This window comes from Mirounga leonina, unplaced genomic scaffold, assembly GCF_011800145.1.
Source record: "Mirounga leonina isolate KUSES-001 unplaced genomic scaffold, KU_Mleo_1.0 Mir_170, whole genome shotgun sequence".
NCBI classification, from domain to species: domain Eukaryota; kingdom Metazoa; phylum Chordata; class Mammalia; order Carnivora; family Phocidae; genus Mirounga; species Mirounga leonina.
In genome coordinates this window covers 14,834,502-14,856,412 of record NW_023270433.1, presented here as the reverse complement: position 1 = coordinate 14,856,412, position 21,911 = coordinate 14,834,502, and the positions used below count along the sequence as shown (strand labels likewise).

At 45.7% G+C, this 21,911-nt stretch overlaps 1 protein-coding gene across 2 annotated transcripts in view; it reads right to left on the bottom strand.

Moving 5' to 3' along the window:
* Positions 1-21,911, bottom strand: part of BRINP1 (BMP/retinoic acid inducible neural specific 1) — a 171,689-nt gene that overhangs the window by 106,425 nt on the left and 43,353 nt on the right. For both annotated transcript variants that reach the window (XM_035015957.1, XM_035015958.1), the window contains exon 2: positions 16,690-16,957. In XM_035015957.1, the coding sequence (XP_034871848.1) occupies positions 16,690-16,907 (218 nt within the window). In that variant the 5' untranslated portion in view covers positions 16,908-16,957. The remainder of the gene's footprint in view (positions 1-16,689; positions 16,958-21,911) is intronic.

Below are 21,911 nucleotides of genomic sequence, written 5' to 3'. Positions count from 1 at the left end.
GCACAAGGTAAAGTTCTGCATGTTTGCAAAGCTCTTCCATTCTCTCTTAAAAAGTATTGCAATCAGCATGAAGGATGCACCTAAACTGAGTTATCAGAGAAAAGAAGGGTCTCATCAAACAAAAAGGCAACTGTGGGCCAGTTACAATGAGCACTGAAAGAGGAGTCAGAAGGCTTCGATATAAGTCAATGTTACACCACTTAGCAGACTGATCACACTGCCCAGATATTTAGCTGCCCAAAGCTCTGGCTACCTCATCTTCAAAATGGGATGGTGTTACCTACCTCATATGGGAAATTGTCTTGTGAACTTTAAAAGCATTACCTATAGAAGGTATATTTGAACAGGAAGAAGCAGCACAGGAAGAAAAGTGCAAAGAGGAAAGGAATGAGGAGGAGGAGAAATGAGAATCATGGAGGATTAGAAAGGAAAGTTTCCCAGGTCATAAGATGATTCAGCATCGAGGATGGCGCAGGATACAAGCTCCTTGGTTCCCGGGGCTGCTTTCCTTTCACCCCTCCCCACCCCAGCACTCTGCAGAGCCAGTGGTTACAAGCACAGAGTCTGGAACCAGACTGCCTGGGTTAGAATCAGTTACATAACCTCCCAACAGTGTAACCTTGGGCAAAATACTTCTGTGAGCCTCCATTTCCTCATCTGTACAATGGGGTTAAAGGTAGGAACTGTCCCATGGGATTGTTATGGCTTAATAAGGCTAGGAGGCTATGTAGATATTAATATATCCAGTATCCCATCAAACTAGTTTATTAGTTCCACCCTGTGTGGGCTTTTATTTTTCAGTGTTGTTCTTGGCTCTGGAATGAATTCCAACTGGATTCTGTTAGGGGATTCCCCCATTATCCTATTCATTTCAGCTCAACTTGCAACATCAAGGCTAAGGAGGTTCTGCTGCCAGAAGATTCTCCCTTTGGAAGCCCCACCCCTTCTTGATGATGATGATGATGATGATGTAAACGCAGGCTGAGCTGAAGCTGTTACAGAGTGAGGACTCTGTGTCTATGGTAAGTGCAAGACGACCTACATTTCCCTTCTGCTGACAAGCATCCCAGGCCTGGGTGCCCCGGTGCCTTTTCTTAAATCAAAAGAATATTGAACTCATTATGTTCAAGCACAAGTTATCCTTCATCGGTCAATTTGTCTGGGTCAACCGTTCTCGAATATTTATTCTGGACATCTAAAAGATAGGACATCCAACGGTCCGTCTCCAATATTACAGCTGCCGCTCATTTTGTTATCCTAAGACGATATTCCGAAACCAGGCCATTCAAATGCAATTATTAGGTACCAATGCAGTATCTTCCATCAGAGCAGTGGAAGGAATCCAAAGTCAGTCCCTGGGTGCCAGTAAACAGGAACAATAGGACCCATCTCTATATGAAGGTGCCAGGTTTACCAAGCACATTTACTTGCACTCTCTCTTTTGAGCATCACACTCTACAGCTCTGTGGGAGACGTAAAGATTTTAAGTTCCTCTTTAAGGAGAAGAGAATTGGGGCTCAGAGAAGATAGATCATTATTCAAAGATCTAATGGAGAAAGAAAAAAGCCTCGAATGTAAATCTTCTGTTGCAGATTGAATTATCTACCCCATCCTCTGCCTTCCTTTCTTCCTTGTTGTGTTCAATAATGGAACTTTAAGCTGTTCTCTCCTCTACCATGAACACAGCAACACCTGATTTTCACACTGTGTCTTCACCCCAATTTCTCCCTTCATTCCGTGTGACTAGCAGCCAATACCCTCTGCCTCTAGGCCCCTTGACCTACTCCATCCCTATGATCTCCACCCTCTCCCTCCTCCAGCCCCTCTTTCCTAGTTACTCCTAGCATGTGTCATTTCCCAAAGCCCCTCTAACTCTGACATATGTGAAAATATTCCAGTCTTGGACTCATCCATCACAACACCTACTCTCTACCTCTTCAAGACCTCCAGGCCCATGAGGATCTCATTTCCCTTTATCCACGATCTACTGTCTTCACTTCTTTCTGGATCAACTTAGATCCAATGATCCATCCCTACGTTTACTTTTGGCCACTACTCTTAACTCCTTTACCCAATTGTTCTTCCATCTTGTCCCTTGGCAAACCCCTACCTGTTTGAACCTACATCCACCATCTTTGCTCTTACCTCGAATGTTAAGTTCTTTTGGAGAACAATAGCCCAGGTGCCCAGACTACAGTCATTATCAATTGAGGGTTAGCAACGTTATCAGAGCCCTCGGGGCTTCCTGGTGATCCTTTTGTATTTCCTTAATCAGATCCTTCTACCATTCTGCAGACTAACGATTTCAAAACACTACAAACTCTTTTTGGCACTCCCGCAAGGCCTCCGTGCTCAGAGATTGGTTTCACATCCCACTTCACAAAGAGAACAGAGGCCATCGGAAGTCCTTTCAAATCCTGAGTGAAATCAATAGATTTGCACCTACATCCCCTCTTTCCTTTCTTTCTTCCTATTTAAGCTGAAAGCTGCCCCTCCTTTTACCTCCATCTATGCTTTACCTCCCTCCCTGCCTCTTCGGGAATTGCTCCATCACAAATAACCTCACTCAGACCCTCAGCCCCAGCCTCTCCCTTTCTTAATGGTCTCCTCCCTTAGAAGCCAAAGAACAACAACAAAAGCTCTTCCCTTTATTTCACATCTCTGCTCCCTTTCTTGTTATGCTTCTTTAAAAAAAAAGTCTACTTCCTTGCTTCTCACTTCTCAGCCCACTGCAATCTGGCTCCTGTCCCCAACATTACATTTAAACATCTCTTGCCAAGGTCAAGATTTTAAACACAAAAGGCTATTTTCAGTTCTAACTTTATATTCTCCATCAGAACCCATGGCCCCTGATTACCCACACCTCCCTCCTTAAAACATTCATTTATTTGAACTTCCATGGTACCAGACGTCCCTGGCTTTCCTCCTGTACCACAGGCCAGTCCTCAACTTCTCAATGCTTTTCTCTGCGCATGCTAAACAAGCTCCCCTGAGTGAACACATCCTTAAGGGCCATCTACAATGACTATTGGTAACCTGATGGCTCTGAATACCATTTTTTTTTTTTTTATCCAAGGGGCAGAACCATCTATACAACTGCTTACCAAGTCTCTATTTGGATGTTACAGCTAGTTTAAATTTAACATTTGCAGAGCTGACTCATCATGCTCAATCATACACAACCCCAAAGTGTCCTTGCCTCGCAGGGCTGCCTATCTTGATGAAAAGCACCACCGCCCACACAACTGACCAAGTCAAAAATGTGCCCCTTTTCTTTTTCCTATTTAACCTAGATCCAGTGACTCAACACTTAAGCTATGATCTTGCCACGTCCCTTGCTTCTTGAGTCTTCCTGGCTTTTCAGCCTTCAAATCCCAATACTGAGTTTTCCATCTCCTTAAAATACCTCAATGTATAATTTCATTTATATGACATTCTTGAAATGATGAAATCACAGAGACAGGAAACAAAGTGGTGGCTGCCAGAGGTTAGGGATGGCAGGGGAGAGGAGGAAGGCATGATGAAAAGGGACAGCACAAGACATCTTTGTGATGATGGAACTGCTCTGTGTCTTGATGGTGGTGGTAGTTACAGGAATCCACATGTGCGATAAAATGACTCAGAGTGGTATACATGCATTGTCCCAATATCAAGCTCTAGGGTTTGATATTATGTCATAGTTATATGAAATGTAACCATTTGGGGAAAACTGAGTGAAAGGTACATGAGACCTCTCTGTACTATCTTTGCAACTTCTTGACTATTTCAAAGTTAAAATTAAAAATTAAAAATTACATGGATCTCAAATCCTCATTGATGCTACTTTAGTCCAAGACACACTCCTTTCTTACCTGGGGCACTGCCGTAGCCTTCTATTTCCCTGCCATCTGTTTTGCACCCTCTCTCAACTTTTCTCTGTCCATCGATTCTCTCCATTTTAGCAGGAATCACCTTTCCTTCTTTTTCTTTTTTTTAATATTTTATTTATTTATTTGAGAGAGAGTGCACACGCACACAAGGGGGGAGGGGCAGAGGGAGAAGGAGAAGCTGACTTCCCACTGAGCAGGGAGCTGGACATGGGGCTTGATCCCAGGACCCTGGGATCATGACCTGAGCTGAAGGCAGATGCTTAAGCAACTGAGCCACCCAGGCACCATGCATGGGGTGTTTTTAAATATAGAATAAAGGAGTCACCTTTCTAAGATGACAACGTGACATGCTCTGCATCTGAGCAAAATCCTCTAAAGAGCTCCCCATTGTCCTTAGGACCTGGTTCCTAACTTGTGTGCTGAGATGCTACAGAGGACCACGGCAAACTCACAGGGACATGGGGATATTATAAATGTTCAAGAGAAATGAGAGATACTTGACATTTATTGGGCATCACAAAAACTACTAACCTGAAGTGGTTTACAGTTTCAACATTAAAACACATCCATTCCTTTCATATGGCATACCTTCGTTAAGGTGGGTTTTTGGCAGAACTACAAAGTATTGCAGAAAAATGAATGAGGAATAGGAAATGAGGGTGGCAGTATCCAACTGCAAGATTTAAGAAGCAGACACTGTGATTATTTCACAGTGATTATTGTGAATATTTAAAATCAAAATATTGCTTTTTCTTTAGGTTTGCATGCATCGTTTTTCAAATGGCCACTAAACTTTGGGGGACATAAATATTTCATTAAGCTGTTCAGACCTAACTCCTCAATAAACAGAATTAGGATTTCCCTGGCCTCCAGGAACCATAACAAAATCACTGAGAGAATTTTGAAATGAGAAAGTGTGGAAGGCACCAACTTAGGATAAATAAAGTGCAAAGTCTTTTCTAGAACATACATCGAGCTCCATGATCCAACCCCCGACTCACTTCCCTGGCCTGCATGCGAACATTTTCTCTGCCTGTCATTCAGAGTAAATTACTGCAGACCCCAGAACAAGTCTGTCTCTTTCTGGACATGACCTCAAAACACACACACACACACACACATGCACATACACACACAACTCTACTTTCCTATACCTAATTCCTACTGTCCAGATCTCAACTTAAAAAAAAGAAAGAAAAAATCCTCTTCTTGAAATCCTTATTTATACTAGCACTCCATGTTAATCGTCTTCCCCTGCACTCCCCCTAGGAGGGAGCAATTTGACTCCATACCCTCCATCTCTGGCCAGCTACCTACAGTGCTCCTAAAGGCACAGAAGAATATTGCTTTGTTGGTATCAGAGGCTCATGCAGTTCCTGCACAAGGTAGAGACTTATATATGTCGACTTCATGCACTGGTGAGCAATTCCTTCCCAAATCAGACAATCCCAAACCATTTAGTCGTGCCAGAGACTTCCAGATCCTTTGTATCCAGTTCCTTCTTTCTCACACAAACCACACCCTCCATAAATAGGATCTTACACCCGATGTCATGCTAGAGTCACAAAGAGGATGTCCCGAGTGCTTAGGGAGGGCGGCTGCACCTTGCTACTGTTCTCTGAACCACATGCCTACAGTTTGAAAAACAGGAGATTTACTCCCACCACACAAACAGACCCCATTCTGAAACGCTGCTGATGGCTGGAAGGTGCTTGGGTGAAAAGCCATGCCTGGGGGGATGAACGTCCCCTGAGCATTACACATCAAAGACAACCTGGGGGGCACCGAGCGGCGGGAACTGGAAGATGAGATGTTGCAGACAGCTCCCATCACCTGGGCTGATTAATAAATGAGACACTTGCAAATCATGGGATGCATACGGTTTACACGAATCCATGCATGCTAATGGCTTAAGGCTACCTTGCCAGTATGTAGGCCTCTGGATTCCTGCTATATGTGCCTCAGGGCATCAGAAATCTTTCTGTTCCTTTTTATCTTCCTCTAAACAAGTGTCTTCTTAGTCGAAGAATGGAACCAATGCTACCACCCTAGGACACCTAACCTACAAGCACCCAGATCGAGTTCGCCTCTTGTTGTTGGAGGTCCCTGCCACTGAATTTCCAGGGAAAATGTTTAACTACCAGTCTTCAAAGCGCTTGCTCTGTGCTAACTATGATCATATGTTATCTTCTTAAATCTTTGCAACAATTATGGGATGTATTCCCATTTCACAGATGGAGAAGTTGAGGTCAGAAAGTTTAAGTAACAGACCCAGGACCTCACGGTCCAGGATTCAAACCAAGATCTGCCTGAGTCTCAAGACTTGCTGCCCATTGCTCAGGGATAGCGACTGGTTTAGCTTCACAGAAGCTTAGATACTGACTTGGGGCTGGAAGTTGCCATGGAGGTTTGCAGAGGTTTGCAGAGACAAGCCAGGTACAGATAAAGGGTGGGATGCAAAGCTTTCCTCCAAGCCAGTCTGGGAATCCACCGCTAATGAGACTCAGTAATTCTTATGCCCAGGAGGAAGGCCTTGCGAGATAAAGAAATTGCCTGGAGGCAGAAGCCTGGGTATTCTGGTTCCTTTCATAAGGGATACAAAGGTATCCAGCAGCTGCCGAATTGTACATTTAAAAAAAAAAAAAAAAAAACCACACCGTGCCAAGAATGGAATTGGGGCAGGTAGGCCTGGATGCAGCCCAGGAAGGGAGCTGCCTGACGGGTAGGTCTGGAGCAGCTCTGTCGGTGGCATGGAGTCGTACTTGGGAGTTAATGAACTCCATCTTTATTGCCTCTGTCTTGGCTTCAGCGCTCCCTTCCTCTCCCTTGAATTACTGCCACCGCTTCTGAACCCTTCCCTCCTACTCCTTTCCACGCATTCTGCCCGTTGCTGCCAGAGCGATATTTCTAAATGCATTATCAGCCCATGTCAGTCTCCTGCTTCAAACCCTTCAGCATTTTCCTGTTGCCCAAATCAGGAAAAGCACAGGTTCTAACATGCTTAACCAGAGCCCATGGCAAACTCTGAGAAGCAAACAGCACAGCTGTCCCCTGTGCCCCAAATGACCACGATACGGACCCAAAGTCAGTGTATTTCAGACAGGAAGGCCCACTCCATTGGCGGAGGCTGAAATCACTTTAGTTGGTAGGGAGCCACATTTTAAAAAATAAATGAACCAGGGGCACCTGGGTGGCTCAGTCGGTTGGGCACCTGCCTTCGGCTCAGGTCATGATCCCAGGGTCCTGGGATGGAGCCCCACATTGGGCTCCCTGCTCGGCGGGGAGCCTGCTTCTCCCTCAGCCTCTGCCTTTGCCCCTCCTCCCCGCTGCCCCCAGCCCCCAACGTCCCCTTCTTGTGTGCTCTCGATCTCAGTCTCTCTAATAAATAAATAAATAAATAAATCTTTTTTTAAAAAAAATAAATGAATCAGAAAGGAATAGACAGTACTAGAATGGAATAGAAAATATCAAAATACATCACACGTATAAGGTTAAGTATTTTTTTACGAATTTTCATTTCGATCGTGTATCTGTATCTCTTTCTATAGGTTTAATAAGTATCAATGTAAAAATAAATTTAAGCGTGAGTTAGGGTTAAGAAATGTAAAGACAAAAGAAGGAAAAAACATTGCTCTAAATAAGGGTCCAGTAATACTCTGACAATGTGCTAGAGTTTGAGTTTGGTTGAAACCAATTTGCCATTCCAAATTTCTTTCATTGTTGCCTCCGAGTTGCTATCCAGCCTTCTGTTGTACATCACTGCTACTCAAAACACACACACACACCCCTATAGATCTGAGGTTCCTCCCACCTCTTGTTTTCGCAGGCACTACTCTGTCCGCCTGGGCTACTTTTCTCCCGGCTGTCTTCTCACAAATTCCTACTCCTCCCTGAAGACTGAGTTCAATACCCTTTCCTCTAGGATGCCTTCTTAGACTTGTCTTTTCCTCCCATCCTTCCCCCCGTCACAATCCTAGTGCTAGGGCAAGTTCCCCTCCCCCTCCACAAACAGAGCCCCAAGGGCAGGGTTCAGCCAGGGAACTCAGCACAGGTACTGTGCTTTATTTGTCTTTGGTCAGTTTACCCCAAGATATCATGGATTCCTTGAGGGGGAGGATTAAGGGTTCCTCTTCCAATCCCCAAGGGAACGGTGCAGGGCCAGTTGGTAGGAGTCTGGAGATCGGTAAACATTTTTCAAATGAATGCGTAAGCTACAGGTGCTCCAGATCATGGATCCAGTCCCTGTGTCTTCTTTGGCCAAGGTTTGGAGCGTGGACTCTGAAGCTGCAAGGGCTTGTCTCTCTTTTCCAAATTTCCCCAGTCCCAACAGGGAATTTGTGTCAGTCGCTCCACCTGAGGGAAGTGTGCAAGCCTGTCCATTTTCAGACCCTGCTCCCGACTCAAGCTGGACAACGGCTCGGCCACGATTGAAGAAAACTAAGGTTTGCAGCTCACGAAGTCAGTTCAGTAACGGCATGGGAGCAAAGAGGTAAAGCCCAGCAAAGGTACCAATTTGGTAGCAATAGAGCTATCGTTCTTGGAAGGGGAAGATCAATTTTAAATAATCAACACAAAACATCTCTGAATTGACACCAAGTGGCCCGGGAAATGTTTGCAGTATATCCTTCCCCATACCTCTCTATTCAGGGAGAACTTGAGCAGAAATTTGGATTAAATGAGGGATAATGTAGGGGGAGGGCACAAGGTATTGGTTCTCACCAGTGACGCCAGCCTCTAAGTGGCTGAAATTGACAACTATAAACCTGAGACATTGTCCCGTTCTCATCTTCTTTCATGCCTACTGGGCATGCTCTAAAAGGGATAAAAGGTTATCTGTTCACCCACTGGGTCCAAACTGGTTGTTAAGGACTCAAGCCGTGTATAGCCAAACCTCGCAATGGTGCCTAAACATCTCACTTCCTAGGGAATTCTGTAGTCAGAGGAGAAACCCACCAGATCTCCCAGATCTCCTGAAGGAATGGAGATTGTTTTTTCTGGAGAGGAGAACTGATTTCCTATTTAAGGGAAGCACAAACTGATTCACCTTCCTGAATGCATTAACTTCTACTCTGGTCTGAGGCCATGTCTTAAAATATACAAAATCCCTTCCCCTTTGGCCCCGCAGCCAGACTGGGAACCTGACCATGACACTGATGCCTATATTGTAACCATTCCAACTCAGACGCGTGAAGACCAAAAGCTAAGACTATTTATTCTGATATCCTTCTCACTGCCCCTTTTCCTTTTTTTTTTTTTTTCCAAAAATACTTGCTCTGGAGCAGAATTTCTCAACCTCCACACTACTGACATTGTGTGTCAGATGATGCTTTGCTGCAGAAGGCTGGCTGTACGTTGCAGGCCATTTAGCAGTGTCCCTGATCCCTGGCCTCACCCCATTAAACGCCGGTAGCAGGCCCCTCCACAACCAAATGTGACAACCCAAATCCCCCCGGACATTTCTGAATGTCCCTTTAGAGAGCAAAATCACCCGATTGGCAATCATTGCCCCAGGCCAGTGGTTCTCCCATCCGAACTAGACCAATGAAATCAAAATATCAGAAGAAGGACCCAGGCACTGGTATTGTTTAAAAGCTTTGCAGGTAACTCTACAGTGCACCGCTTCTTTGCAATGTGGAATCCAGGTCTTAGCTCACTCCTCGACCGTGGCTCCGGCCTCTGTTGAGGTCCCTATCCCTATACAACAGGCGGGAATGCCAAATTCAGGAATAAGAAATAGTAGCTCAAAAATTTAGGAAATGCAAAGGGAAAGAATGAAAAAAAAATAAAGAGAAGGCTACTACCTTTGACGGGGAAACTGAGGCTGCTGATTCCTTCCCTCTCAGTCGTAAGCCGGGATAGGGCAGACTTAGACTAAAGTGTTCAAAGGGAAAGCTGGATGCGTAGGGGGGCTTCCTCGGCCAAGTGCCAGCTTCCAAGCTAAAGAGGTGTCCCTTTAAGAGTGCTTTGACCCAGGCTGGTGTCCAAAGGAGAGACACTCAAAGCCAGGTAGAGCCAGCAATCCTTACACCTGCCCTCCAGAATTCCAATACTTGTGAGAATAAGAGGTTGTGTGGTCAAAGAGATTTGGTCAAATATTGTTAATGTGTATCATATATATATATATATATATATATATATATATATATATATATGCATATAAAATTTGGGAGGCAATGGTTAATTAAACACACAGGCTCTGGAATCCCCTTGCCTATGCCATATCGTACTCTCCCAGAAACTAGCTCTCCTTCCTTGGACAAGTTCTATACAGAGAAAATAATAAAACCTACTGGACAAGATGATGGGAAGGATCAATCAGTTGGAATAATGTATACACAGTGTGTTCATGCTAGACACTTGGTAAGTTTTCAATGTTAGCAATTCACTTATCATCATTGTTACTGTTAACTATGGGATCTTTTTTTGTTGTTCCAGAAAACACCTTTTAACACTGCATTGAACTAGAGTTCTGTGTAATCTACTTGAGGAAACGCCGATTTAGATTGAATTTTCCTACACTAATAGAAATATAACCCTTGCGCTATGTGATATTAAGATTCTATCTGGAATCTGGAGGCTGGTGGTGTCAGGTTCAACCACAAGCATCCTGAGAGGTGCAGTGGTGGACTTCTCCCTTACTGCCACCTGTCTGTAAGCTCCTTGAAGGCAGTCCAGGCTACCTTGTACTTTATTGGTTCCCCAGGGCACAGCATCTGGCATACCTAGGTACCCAACAGATACTCTTGAATGATTTCTGGATAAGGAGCGCATCTCATTCACCTCGGGGAGACCAACCACCCCCGCCCCGCCTCCCGCCACATTCATTCAGCCAAGTAGCTTTACCACAAAACCTACTGTGGATATTTTTGTGAAATACATCAGGGAACCATTAGAATATCAGATTAGAAGTGAGAGTCATGCAAGTCTGAAATAAATGTGAAAGACAGTTAGGCAATCAGACTTGGTTTCCCAAGATTTGATTTACACTCAACTTTCACGTACTTATTTAGGGCTCAGAGGAAGGCACACCAGGAGCCACAAACCACTTGCTCAGCAACCTGCAGGGAAAACCACTCAATATGAAACCATCTCTCATGGAACTGCTACAGTTTGCAATTACTGATGAGCTCAAAGTCAGGAAAAAATAAACAGAAAATAAAACATAAAAAGGCAGGAAACAACTTTGGACCAAACTGACTTTTTTTTTTTTTTTTTTTAGCAGCAACTATGAAGAGACCAAAATGACTTCTAAATTATCTCGAGAACAAAAGAAATAATTTCTAGTAATGCCATCAGCCATCTGAGATGAAAGGGTAAATTCGGATTTATACAGGTCCTGCAAAATTCCAAGCTCTAAATGTTTGATAGCAATGTTACTTCGCACCACAAGCACACAAGGCATTTCATAGGAGCTCCAGTTTGCAAATAAGAAACCTGAGCCTCAGAGAGATTGTAACTTGCCCAGGGGCAGAGGGAGTTTCTCCACACTTGATGATAAACCAGGTAACTAAAAACTAGAGAGAATCATGACAGCATAAGGTAAGAGCTCCCGTTGTGGGGTCTCAGAGACCCGCTTCTGGTTCCCAGCCGAGACACTTCTCATGACAATGGACACGTCTTGTGACGTGGACAATTTGCTTAGCCTCTTGGCGCCTATGTTTTCTTATTCATAATATGGGCAATAAGAGCATTTCCCGGGCGCCTGGGTGGCTCAGTTGGTTAAGCGACTGCCTTCGGCTCAGGTCATGATCCTGGAGTCCCGGGATCGAGTCCCGCATAGGGCTCCCTGCTCAGCGGGGAGTCTGCTTCTCCCTCTGACCCTCCTCCCTCTCATGCTCTCTGTCTCTCATTCTCTCTGTCTCAAATAAATAAATAAAATCTTTTAAAAAATAAAAAATAAATTAAAAAAAAAGAGCATTTCCCTCCCAGAATGACTGTATTGAATGACTAATGTATGTATGGGCTTAGCAGAAAGTGAAAATCAATGATTTTATTCGAATGATGATTTAGAACCTTAATGAAAAAAAAATTTGCTGATAGAACATTTAAACTGTACAAAGCATTCTCACGTGAACTTTACCTCATTTGACCTGGTGGGTAGGATAGACAGACATCATTATCCCTTCCTACAGAGGAGCAAATTGAGGACCTGAGCACTTCCTTATCCACTCCTCTCCATGGAATGATAACTGTGTGCTTACTGATTCTTGTTTTGCTTCTACCCTCCACCCTCAACTCTGAGTTTGGTGGAGGACAGGGTGGACCCTACTGGTTGTGCATGTGTGTTTGTGTGTGTGTGTGCACGCATGTGCACTTCATTGTTTTCTTTTGGTCATATCTGTATGACCAAACCATGGCACAGCTCACGGCATATGACTGGTGCTAAATTCTATGAGTGAATGATCCATAGAATGCATTGGCCGAGGATGAGAAAGCCAGAAACTGGCCCCAAAATAAACAAAGCCCGAGTCTCCAGACCCCCAGGTCCAGTCCTCTCCACTACCCCAGGCAATACCTTCTGAGGACAGTATTTCATGGAATCATGGAATTTCAGAAAAGGCGAGGACCTTGAAGATCACCTTGGCTAACACTCTCATTTTACAGACGACGAAACAGAAGCTCCCAAATTCCATTACCTGGGCCAAAAGCATGCACGAAGGAGGCAGAAGAGGTGGGCCAGTGCCCAGGTTCCCTGACTCTGAGATCAACAATGCTGGCAGGTGCACGCAGAAAATCCCCCAGCCTCCGTGCATCAGCTCAGACTTAGGCAAGAGAGAGCGTGTGCCTCGTGCACCTAAATCACTGCTTGTACACATCTTATTGCTTGGCTTGTGAAGCAACCCGAGAAAAGGCTTCTGCTGGGATTTTACAAGAAAAACTCCCCTTCTTGCCATTGGCACCAACTCCCGTCCCGAGTCTATGAGCTGAAACCAGCCTCTGTGTGCATGTGCATGAGGAAAGAAATGGCCTTAACCCACTTAAGGGAGGAGAGGAGACCTCCCCTCAGATTTTTTCTGAAGCTCCTAGATCAGCCTGGGGCCCAGCATGAGGGCAGGGTGGGGGGAACTTGGCCAAAGCTGGAGGGCTAGGGCACCTCCATAAGGCTGGCTGTCTAGCACAAGCCAGTGTGGCACGTTCCTGGAGAAAAGCCTTGCTGTCATGATGCCAATGTCGAGTGTTTAATGTGCTAGGTCTACATGAGCACACGGGAAGACACAATGGAAATCACCAGAAGACGCTGCTTTCATGCTTCAACAAAGCAGCATGCGGTGAGGACAAAGTCACTTGACAACCGCCCTCAGGAGCATGTCCTAGTGGCTTTGGCTCTGGTCTGAACCTGGCCTGGAGAGGCACACGTGTCTCTGGGTACTTATCTGCATGTGTGCCCATGTGCTGATCAGGATAGGAACCCCACCTGATCTTTGCACGTAGTAGGTTCCAAATCAATGCTGATGGTATTAATGATCTCCCAGTTATATCTACCCTGCACTTTTTTCTTTGTAGCACTTATTGTGTGTGTGTGTGTATGTGTGTGTGTTTAATTAATGTCAGTCTTTCCTAGGAGAGCAGGGACCATGTTTGTTTTACTCATCATTGTATCATCTGCCCCAAACACGGTGCTGGGCCTCTAGCTGGTGCTTCATAATTATTGGAGGATTAAATAAAGGAAGGAAGGAATAACTAGATGACCAAGGGGCCTGACTTCTGGGTCAAACTCCAGCATTTAATTAACCACGTGACCTCGGTTAAATCTTATACTTAATTTTAGAACTAGAAAGCATCCTAGAAATCAGCCTGTAGGATGAAGGCACACTTTGCTTTAGCAGTGGGACCCAAAGGCAAGCATATGGAACATCAGAACACGAAAGCAGAAGAGTGAGACTTTCGATTGTACTGTATAAGTGCTGTGTAAGGCTGGGGGGATCCTGCCTGGTCACCCTCCCACACACAGAAGCTTGCCTGTCTTCCCACACTACAGCGGCTTTTATGACTTCTTTCATCGATCCTCAAGATTTCAAAGAGCATAGATTGAAAACCACTGATGTATATCAAGGCTACCATTTGATGGGTGAGGAGGGTGGGATACAGGAGAGGAGGGAGTTCGCCTAATGTCACAAGACCGGTGCCCAGAAGGAGTTAGTATCCAGATGTCCTGACCCCCAACCTCATTAACAACCTTCCCTTTCTTAGCTCTCTCTAAAACCAACCCCAAATGTTTACAAAGTGGTTGTGAGGAAAAATGTCTGCAAGAGCCCTTCCAGAGCTCGGGAACACTCTATGTGTAGACACCATGCTGGGGGAGCCGGATGGCACAGCATCTGGAAGGAGGGCTGTGGGGTCAGGCGGGTCCATGCTTGGACCCCAGCTCCATTCCTTATCACATGGACGAGTTGGGGCCAGGGACTCAGCCTCGCCAAGCCCTGGTTTTCCGATCTGTAAAATGCCAAGGCACTGCTCACCTCACAGAGGTTGTTGTGAGGAGTCAATGGCATCCTTTCACGGCCCATCATTAAGTGCTCACTGTTAAGCTATTGTAGTTCTACTCAGAGTATCCATGTGAGTCTAGGGGTATTTCAACAGTCATCACTAGCATATGTTAATCATCCACCATGCACGATAGCTCCCTTCTAAAACCCAAGCAAGGCCACCATGTTAGAGCATTACTACTCATCTTCAAGCCCACGTATCCCCTGGGTCTAGCACAGGGACAGGCTTACAGCTAACAAACATTTGTAAATAATGAATGGATGCCATTAGTTCTATGGATTTATAGTCAGACATTGTTTCCGGTCCGGGATCCATCATTTTTCGGCTGCATGACTTTATTTAAGTCAGTCATCTTCTGATCTTTAAAAAGGAAATGTGAACCCCAGTCACCCAACTTTAAGGCGTCCTCAGGAGGCCCACATGGAAGCGAAAGCCAACACATCAAACCAAGATGTTATCGTCTGACAAAATGCAAACAGGGTAAGATACCTGGATCTCTACCACTTGTTCTGTTCCCTTAAATCCTCTGGCTCAGCTTGCATCTTTCCCGGTACCTGAGACTTCAGATACCAGTATGTTCTGTCGAGTCATCAGGGAGTGCCCACGTTTGGTTTACACGTGTTCACAAAGAGCAGTGGCTATATTACACCAGAAATTATGCCAAGGATCCAAATTAATAACGATAATAACGGTAACGATAGTTATTATCGTTCTTAGGTGATTTAGGAATAGTTCTCCCAAGGACTGGTCTTCTGAATCAATAAATATATTTTAAAGATTTTATTTATTTATTTGACACAGAGAGAGAAAGCACAAATAGGCAGAGGCAGGCAGAGGGAGAGGGAGAAGAAGACCCCCCACTGAGCAGGGAGCCTGACGTGGGGCTCGATCCCAGGGCCCTGGGATCATGACCTGAGCCGAAGGCAGCTGCTTAACTGACTGAGCCACCCAGGCGCCCCAATAAACAAACTTTAAAATTCTGAAATTCTCTTTTGGAAGAAAGTCTCCTTATTTTCCACCCCTGCTCTCCTTCCCCCTTTCCTGCACACCCCATATCCATGCTTCCTTGTGTTCCTGCTTTCTATCATGCCCAGAGGACCTTCCCTCAGTAACTCTGATCACTCAGCACCCTTCAAGGCTCATCTGTGAACTCTTTCATAGATGGAAACTTGCAAAGCCTCAGCCACTATTCAAAGTAGGATTAGAATATTCAGCATAAAGTCACATCCCCAGTCTACGATGCCAATAAATGTGCAAAGGAGACATGCCCATTGTCCTAACAAATACACAGAAGTCTTACGACCTAAATGCTTGCTTTTTCAGATGCAGGGTCCTTTCCTCCACCATGCTTCCTGGTTTTCCCATTCTAACTAGCCCAGAAGGTTAAGGGTATACTCCTTCTTCCTTGACCTTAAGACAAAGACTACACCTCTAGAGAGTTTCTTGCATTCCCCAATTCATTTAAGTCCACAACTTTTATTGTGTGCTTCTGATACACGGAGGAACAAAAATCACTTGAGGGATCCAGGAATGAATTGCATATAAGTCCTGCCCTCAACGGGTTTCTAATTGGGTGAGAAAGAAACGCAAAGAAACACTCTAACTTCAGATGGTTTAAAACTAAAGAGACGTAAGTGTAGAGAGCTGTGAGATATCAAAGAGAGGGTGAAAGAGCTCAATGGGGGAGAATCTAAGATGGTTTCAAAGAGGAAAACACTTTGGGCTAAGTCCTTTTTGGGTGAGTGGCATTCCAACAGGTCAAGAACCAAATCAGGAAAGGTTGTTCACTGAGTGTCCCTACTTGTTTGCAGATGTGTGAATATTTTTGGGTAGGATGTTGGTATGTTAATAGCATTTGCCAACAACACTACTTATATCTGATGCGGTTGACTGAAAATTCTGTGACTGTGGATGCAGGGTATGAACCCGAGGTCTATCACGTACTGCCTGTGGAACTTCAGGCAAATCGTTTGACCTAGCTGAGGATCAGTGACTTTGTGCGTAAAATGGAGAGAAGAGATAGACTCTACCTCCGATGACTATGACAAAGGCTTAAATGAGAGTGTATGCCAAGTAGTAAGCACCATCCATGCCTGGCACACAGTCAGCATGCAGTAAATGTTAGCTATTCGCTCTTGTCCTTGTCCTTGTTCATCTCTTGTGCAAAGTACAAAAACAAGGTGAAACAACGAATAACAGCCTGCTGAAGGTTCATGATCCCTCTGCCCCGATGTTCCTCCATACTAAGAGGCCCATACCCACACCTGACCCCAAAGAGCCCTCTATGAATGAAAGGCACGGAAGGCGAGGACAAGCTCAACCCAGGTCTTACCTGTATATTTTATATCTGGTTGTAAATCCTTGACGGTGTCTTTCCACAAAGGATAGGTAGCTCCTGGAGTGGTGGAAAGGCCCCCTGTCTGAAATAAGCCAATCAAATTCCTTGGAGACATGTTGGTCTGTCCCAGCTGGTTCCTGGTGGGAGGGCTGCACTGAGATACGGCCCCATACAAACAGGAAGTAGAGGAGCTCAACAAACCTCCAGTTCATGCTTTTCTGCCGGCCTTTTTCCTCTCATTCTTGCTCCATTCTGTGGAGTCCTAAGGAGAAAGAAAAAAAAAAGAGACAGAGAGAAAGAAAGGACGAGAAAGAAAGGGAGACAGGAAAGAGAGAAAAAATAAATAAATAAAATAAAAGGAGGAGAAAGACACACACAAAAAAATGCCGTTAGCTTATCTTCATAATATTACATCAGTCAAGTGTGTTAAGAGTTACGAAAACTAGGGGGCGCCTGGGTGGCTCAGTCGTTAAGCATCTGCCTTCGGCTCAGGTCATGATCCCAGCGTCCTGGGATCGAGTCCCACATCGGGCTCCCTGCTCCGCGGGAAGCCTGCTTCTCCCTCTCCCACTCCCCCTGCTTGTGTTCCTGCTCTTGCTGTCTCTGTCAAATAAATAAATAAAATCTTCAAAAAAAAAAAAAGATTTACGAAAACCAGGATCGTCTCTGGTGAAGAGCATGGCCCCTCCAGAGATCTGGGCTCACGTTCCTGCTTTGCCCATCACGTGTTGCATGAGCATGGACCAATGCTTTGCCTCATAGGGATGCAGCCTCCTCATGTGCACAGCAGACGATGGACTTAGATGCCTCTATCTTGGCTCTTGTCACATCATACATGTTTCAGGCAAATGTGTTTGAAGAATGAATGAAATGAATGGAGGCAGATCCTGAGTCCCATACGACCAGTGAGGGATGTGGAGACAGGTGCACATGCAACCAGAGAATTCACTGTTGAAGATTCCGAGCCTCAAGGTTTCCTGGTGTTCAGAAGGGAAACTAAAGGCCAAGGGATCAGGTGGGGTCTTGCTCACCTCTTCTTTTGTGCGGGGTTCGTAGCATAGCACCCTGGTGCCGTGTTGGAGAAATATGTAAGACAAAGGGAGAGCTGGGGTGGAGGCTTTTGTGGGGAGGAGAGAAGAGAGACCATGGGACATGCTTAGCCTCTGGACACTTACAAGTTTGTATTCTCTCCTCATTTTTTTTTTTTTTAAGATTTTATTTATTTGACAGAGAGACACAGCGAGAGAGGAAACACAAGCAGGGGGAGTGGGAGAGGGAGAAGCAGGCTTCCCGCCGAGCAGGGAGCCCGATGCGGGGCTCGATCCCAGGATGCTGGGATCATGACCTGAGCCAAAGGCAGACGCTTAACAACTGAGCCACCCAGGCGCCCCTCCTCATTTTCTACTTATTAGCTTATCGAATTCCTTATGCCCCCGACTGTGCTTATTCTAGAAGAGCTTATCTTTTTTTTTTTTAAGATTTTATTTATTTATTTGACAGAGAGAGACACAGCGAGAGCGGGAACACAAGCAGGGGGAGTGAGAGAGGGAGAAGCAGGCTTCCTGCGGAGCCGGGAGCCCGATGCGGGGCTGAATCCCAGGACCCTGGGATCATGACCCGAGCCGAAGGCAGACACTTAACGACTGAGCCACCCAGGCGCCCCTCTAGAAGAGCTTATCTTACTCAACATTGAAAGGCAGCTTTGAATCCAGATTCCATGAATTATGAACGGTATCATTTCAGGCAAGTCACTGAACATCCCCATGTCTCCCTTCCCCCGTCCATAAAACGTGGTGAGCATTAGCACCTCGTGTGAGAATGGACTGACATAATTTATGTAAAATGTCCCACCCAGTGCTTGCCATTTATTAAGTGCTCAATAAATGGCATCAATGATGATGAGGCTAATGACAATGATGAATGATGGCACTAATCCTGTCCACTTAGTTTCTGCTGGGAGTGTCTCTGTGCACAGTCCCCATCACCCTGACGAAGTCCTCTTTCTTTTCTTTTTTTTTTTTAAAGATTTTTATTTATTTATTTGAGAGAGAAAGAGAATGAGAGAGAGCACATGAGAGGGGGGAGGGTCAGAGGGAGAAGCAGACCCCCTGCCGAGCAGGGAGCCCGATGTGGGACTCGATCCAGGGACTCTAGGATCATGACCTGAGCCGAAGGCAGTCGCTTAACCAACTGAGCCACCCAGGTGCCCCCTATTTATTTTCAGTAGCCAGCTGAGCTCTGGCCCTCAAAAGTCATTTCCTGTTTCTATTTCTCTCAATAAGTGTTAGTTGGGGGCGCCGGGGTGGCTCAGCCGGTTAAGCACCTGCCTTGGGCTCAGGTCGTGATCCCAGGGTCCTGGGTTCAAGCCCTGTGTAAGGCTCCCTGCTCAGTGGGGAGTCTGCTTCTCCCCCTCCCCCAACCGCCCCCCCACCTCAAATAAATAAATAAAATCTTTTAAAAAAAGTGTTAGTTGTTCCTTTCTCACAGCTCTGGTTGTTCATTCTGTGCAACTGTATGTTAGTCCTTAGTATCTTTTCTTATACTTGTTTCTGGGTCTGCTTTCCTCTTTGGCTTCAACCGGCCAGAGCCTCTGAAAGCAAGCAGCCTCTACACATGGCTAGCTGTGTGACTCAGGACAATCGCGTCCTCTCTCCAGATCTGAGAGTTTTAGGTCTACCGTTTAAAGACGGCGAGGACACATTCTGTCAAGTGTAAAACCACACATAAACATGAAGATACGGGACACCTTAGTTGTCTACTCTCCCAGCTAAAAATGGGAAGAAAGCAAAGCTAAGAAAGAGAAAAATCCGAAAAGACAGAGATGTGAATTTCCTCCCCAACGGGCTCTTTCCCTCTGTGGTCTGATCCACCATTTTATTATGGGGAGCTGCAGAGATCTGCTTGGCACGGCAAGCCCCAGCTGTCAGGGGCAAAGGCCAGAGGCGCGGGAGCCGAGGAGTGGGCTGGCGGAAGCGGTGGCCTGAAGTTTTCTTCAGAGCCTGAAACAAAGCCATCCGTGTCGAGTGCAGAACTATAGCAGCTGCAGCTGCCGACCTTCTGCTGGAGCCCACCTGAGTGGCAAGCAGGGGGTGGAGGGGATTGTTCGGAGATCCTGGTGGGGGGCTGCAACGCACGGACAGCACAGCATGCCGCCCATTCAGCCTTCTCCGCGGCTTGGGCTGTGAGTGGGTGCGGGGTGGGAGCGCAGGAGAGAGTGCTTGGCTGAGCAAGCAGAGCACCGCAGCTTGCAAACGGGGAATGAGCCTATCCGTGGAACAGCCAACGTGTGCGCGCACGTGTTTGTGTGTTTGTGTAAGACGGTGAGTTCTCAGCGCACAGTCCTAGAACTAGCCAACATTTGAACCATCTAGTCCACTGTTTCCCAAGGGGCAGCCACGTTGCCCCCCCAAGGGACATCTTTGAGTGTCATGATGGAGGGGGTGCTGCTGGCTTCTAGTGGGTAGCGGTCTGGGATGCTGCTCAACATCCTGCAATGCCCAGGACGGGCCCACCACAAAGGACCCTAGACCCAACAAATGTCAATCGTGCGAAGGTTAAACCCTGGCTAACCCAACTCTTTCGTCAAGATCATGCCTGGGCCAGGCGCCTGTCTTCTAGCTCCTGGCCATCATTCTGTCTCGGCAGGGCAGCGGGGGCAGCGGGTCCATGTGCCTGTGTTTGAGCCTTCTCTGTCGCTGGGGCTTGTGAGACAATCTCCATTCCAGCAAGTGGGGATGAGTGCTTCGTGGAAGAAGTCTGAACATATCTGTTGATTTAGCAAATCACGATAATGCAGAGAACAAAAACGAAATTGAAAATGAAAATGAAAATTGCTAAAGGTGCATTTTAATAGACATGGATATTTTGCAGAACCAGAACAAGGACTGGGATGCATGTTACCGGAATGTCCTATCATGAAGACACTGGGACTCCCATTCTGTAAACAGGCCCATAATAGCACCAACTGTACTGGAGACTCAGGATGATAGAAGGGACCCATGACTGATATGTATTGAGCATCTACTGTGTGTTCGGGGCTAAACAAAAGTCTGTTCTCTTGGTATTAGCCAAAACATCCAGTACAGACTAGATGTTAATAATGGTTTCTTCATGAGGTATGGACAGCTACCCATTTAAGAGATGGGCACTTTGGGGCTTGGAGACACTGAGCGACTTTCCTAAGCTCATAACTCCTGAGCGTTAGATTCAAGATTCTAACTCATGTCCATCCTTTTATAAAGTCTGTATAGTTTCCACTACATTCCCCAGCCTCACCCCACACCCGCTGCAATTAGGTCCCGCCCTCCAGAGAGTCAACATATGGTGGGAGGGTCAAACCCATGCAAGAGGAATTCTGATATGAAATATGCTGTCGTGAAAACAACAGCAACAAAAGACAAACGTCCAGTCAAGGAATAAAGGCCACAGGTTTTGTTTTCAACAAAGAGACCTGGAAGGATCCTATAGAATAGGTGGTATTTGAGCAGGCCCTTAAATAGCATGGGAGGTTTTATTTGTATTTCATTCCAAATCTCAGGTCCAAATGGAGATGTGCTGTAAGTATAAACTACCCACTCCCTGGATTTCGAGACTCAGCAGGAATAAAAAAAGGTAAAATATCTCACTAATATTTATATCAGTTACATGTTGAAATATTACTATTTTGGCTGTAGTAGAGTAAATTAGATGTATTATGAGAATTTCTTTCACCTGTTTCTTTTTAATTGTTTGAATGTGGCTGCTAAAACTTTATTTTTTTTAAAGATTTTATTTATTTATTTGACAGAAAGAGAGCAGGAGAGTACAGGCAGGGGGAGGGGCAGAAGGAGAGGGAGAAGCAGACTCTCCACTGAGCAGGGAGCCCAATGCGGGACTCGATCCCAGGACCCATGGGATCATGACCTGAGCCCAAGGCAGACGCTTAGCTGACTGAGCCACCCCGGCACCCTGTGCTAAAACTTTAAAATTGCACACATGGAGCTAGAATGAGCCTTTTCTGCTTTATGACACTGCCCTGGGAAGGTCACTCGTCGATCCCCACATTTTTATCAACATTGGGAGAATCCAATTCACTCTCCCCTACAACTGTTCGGTTGAGCCACTGTGCACTTGCCTCCTCTGCCAAAATCAATAAACAAATAGACAATAATACATTATAAATGAAAACTCCCACACTCAAGGGCAACAGCTCCCAACCCTCTAAGCTAGAGACAGCC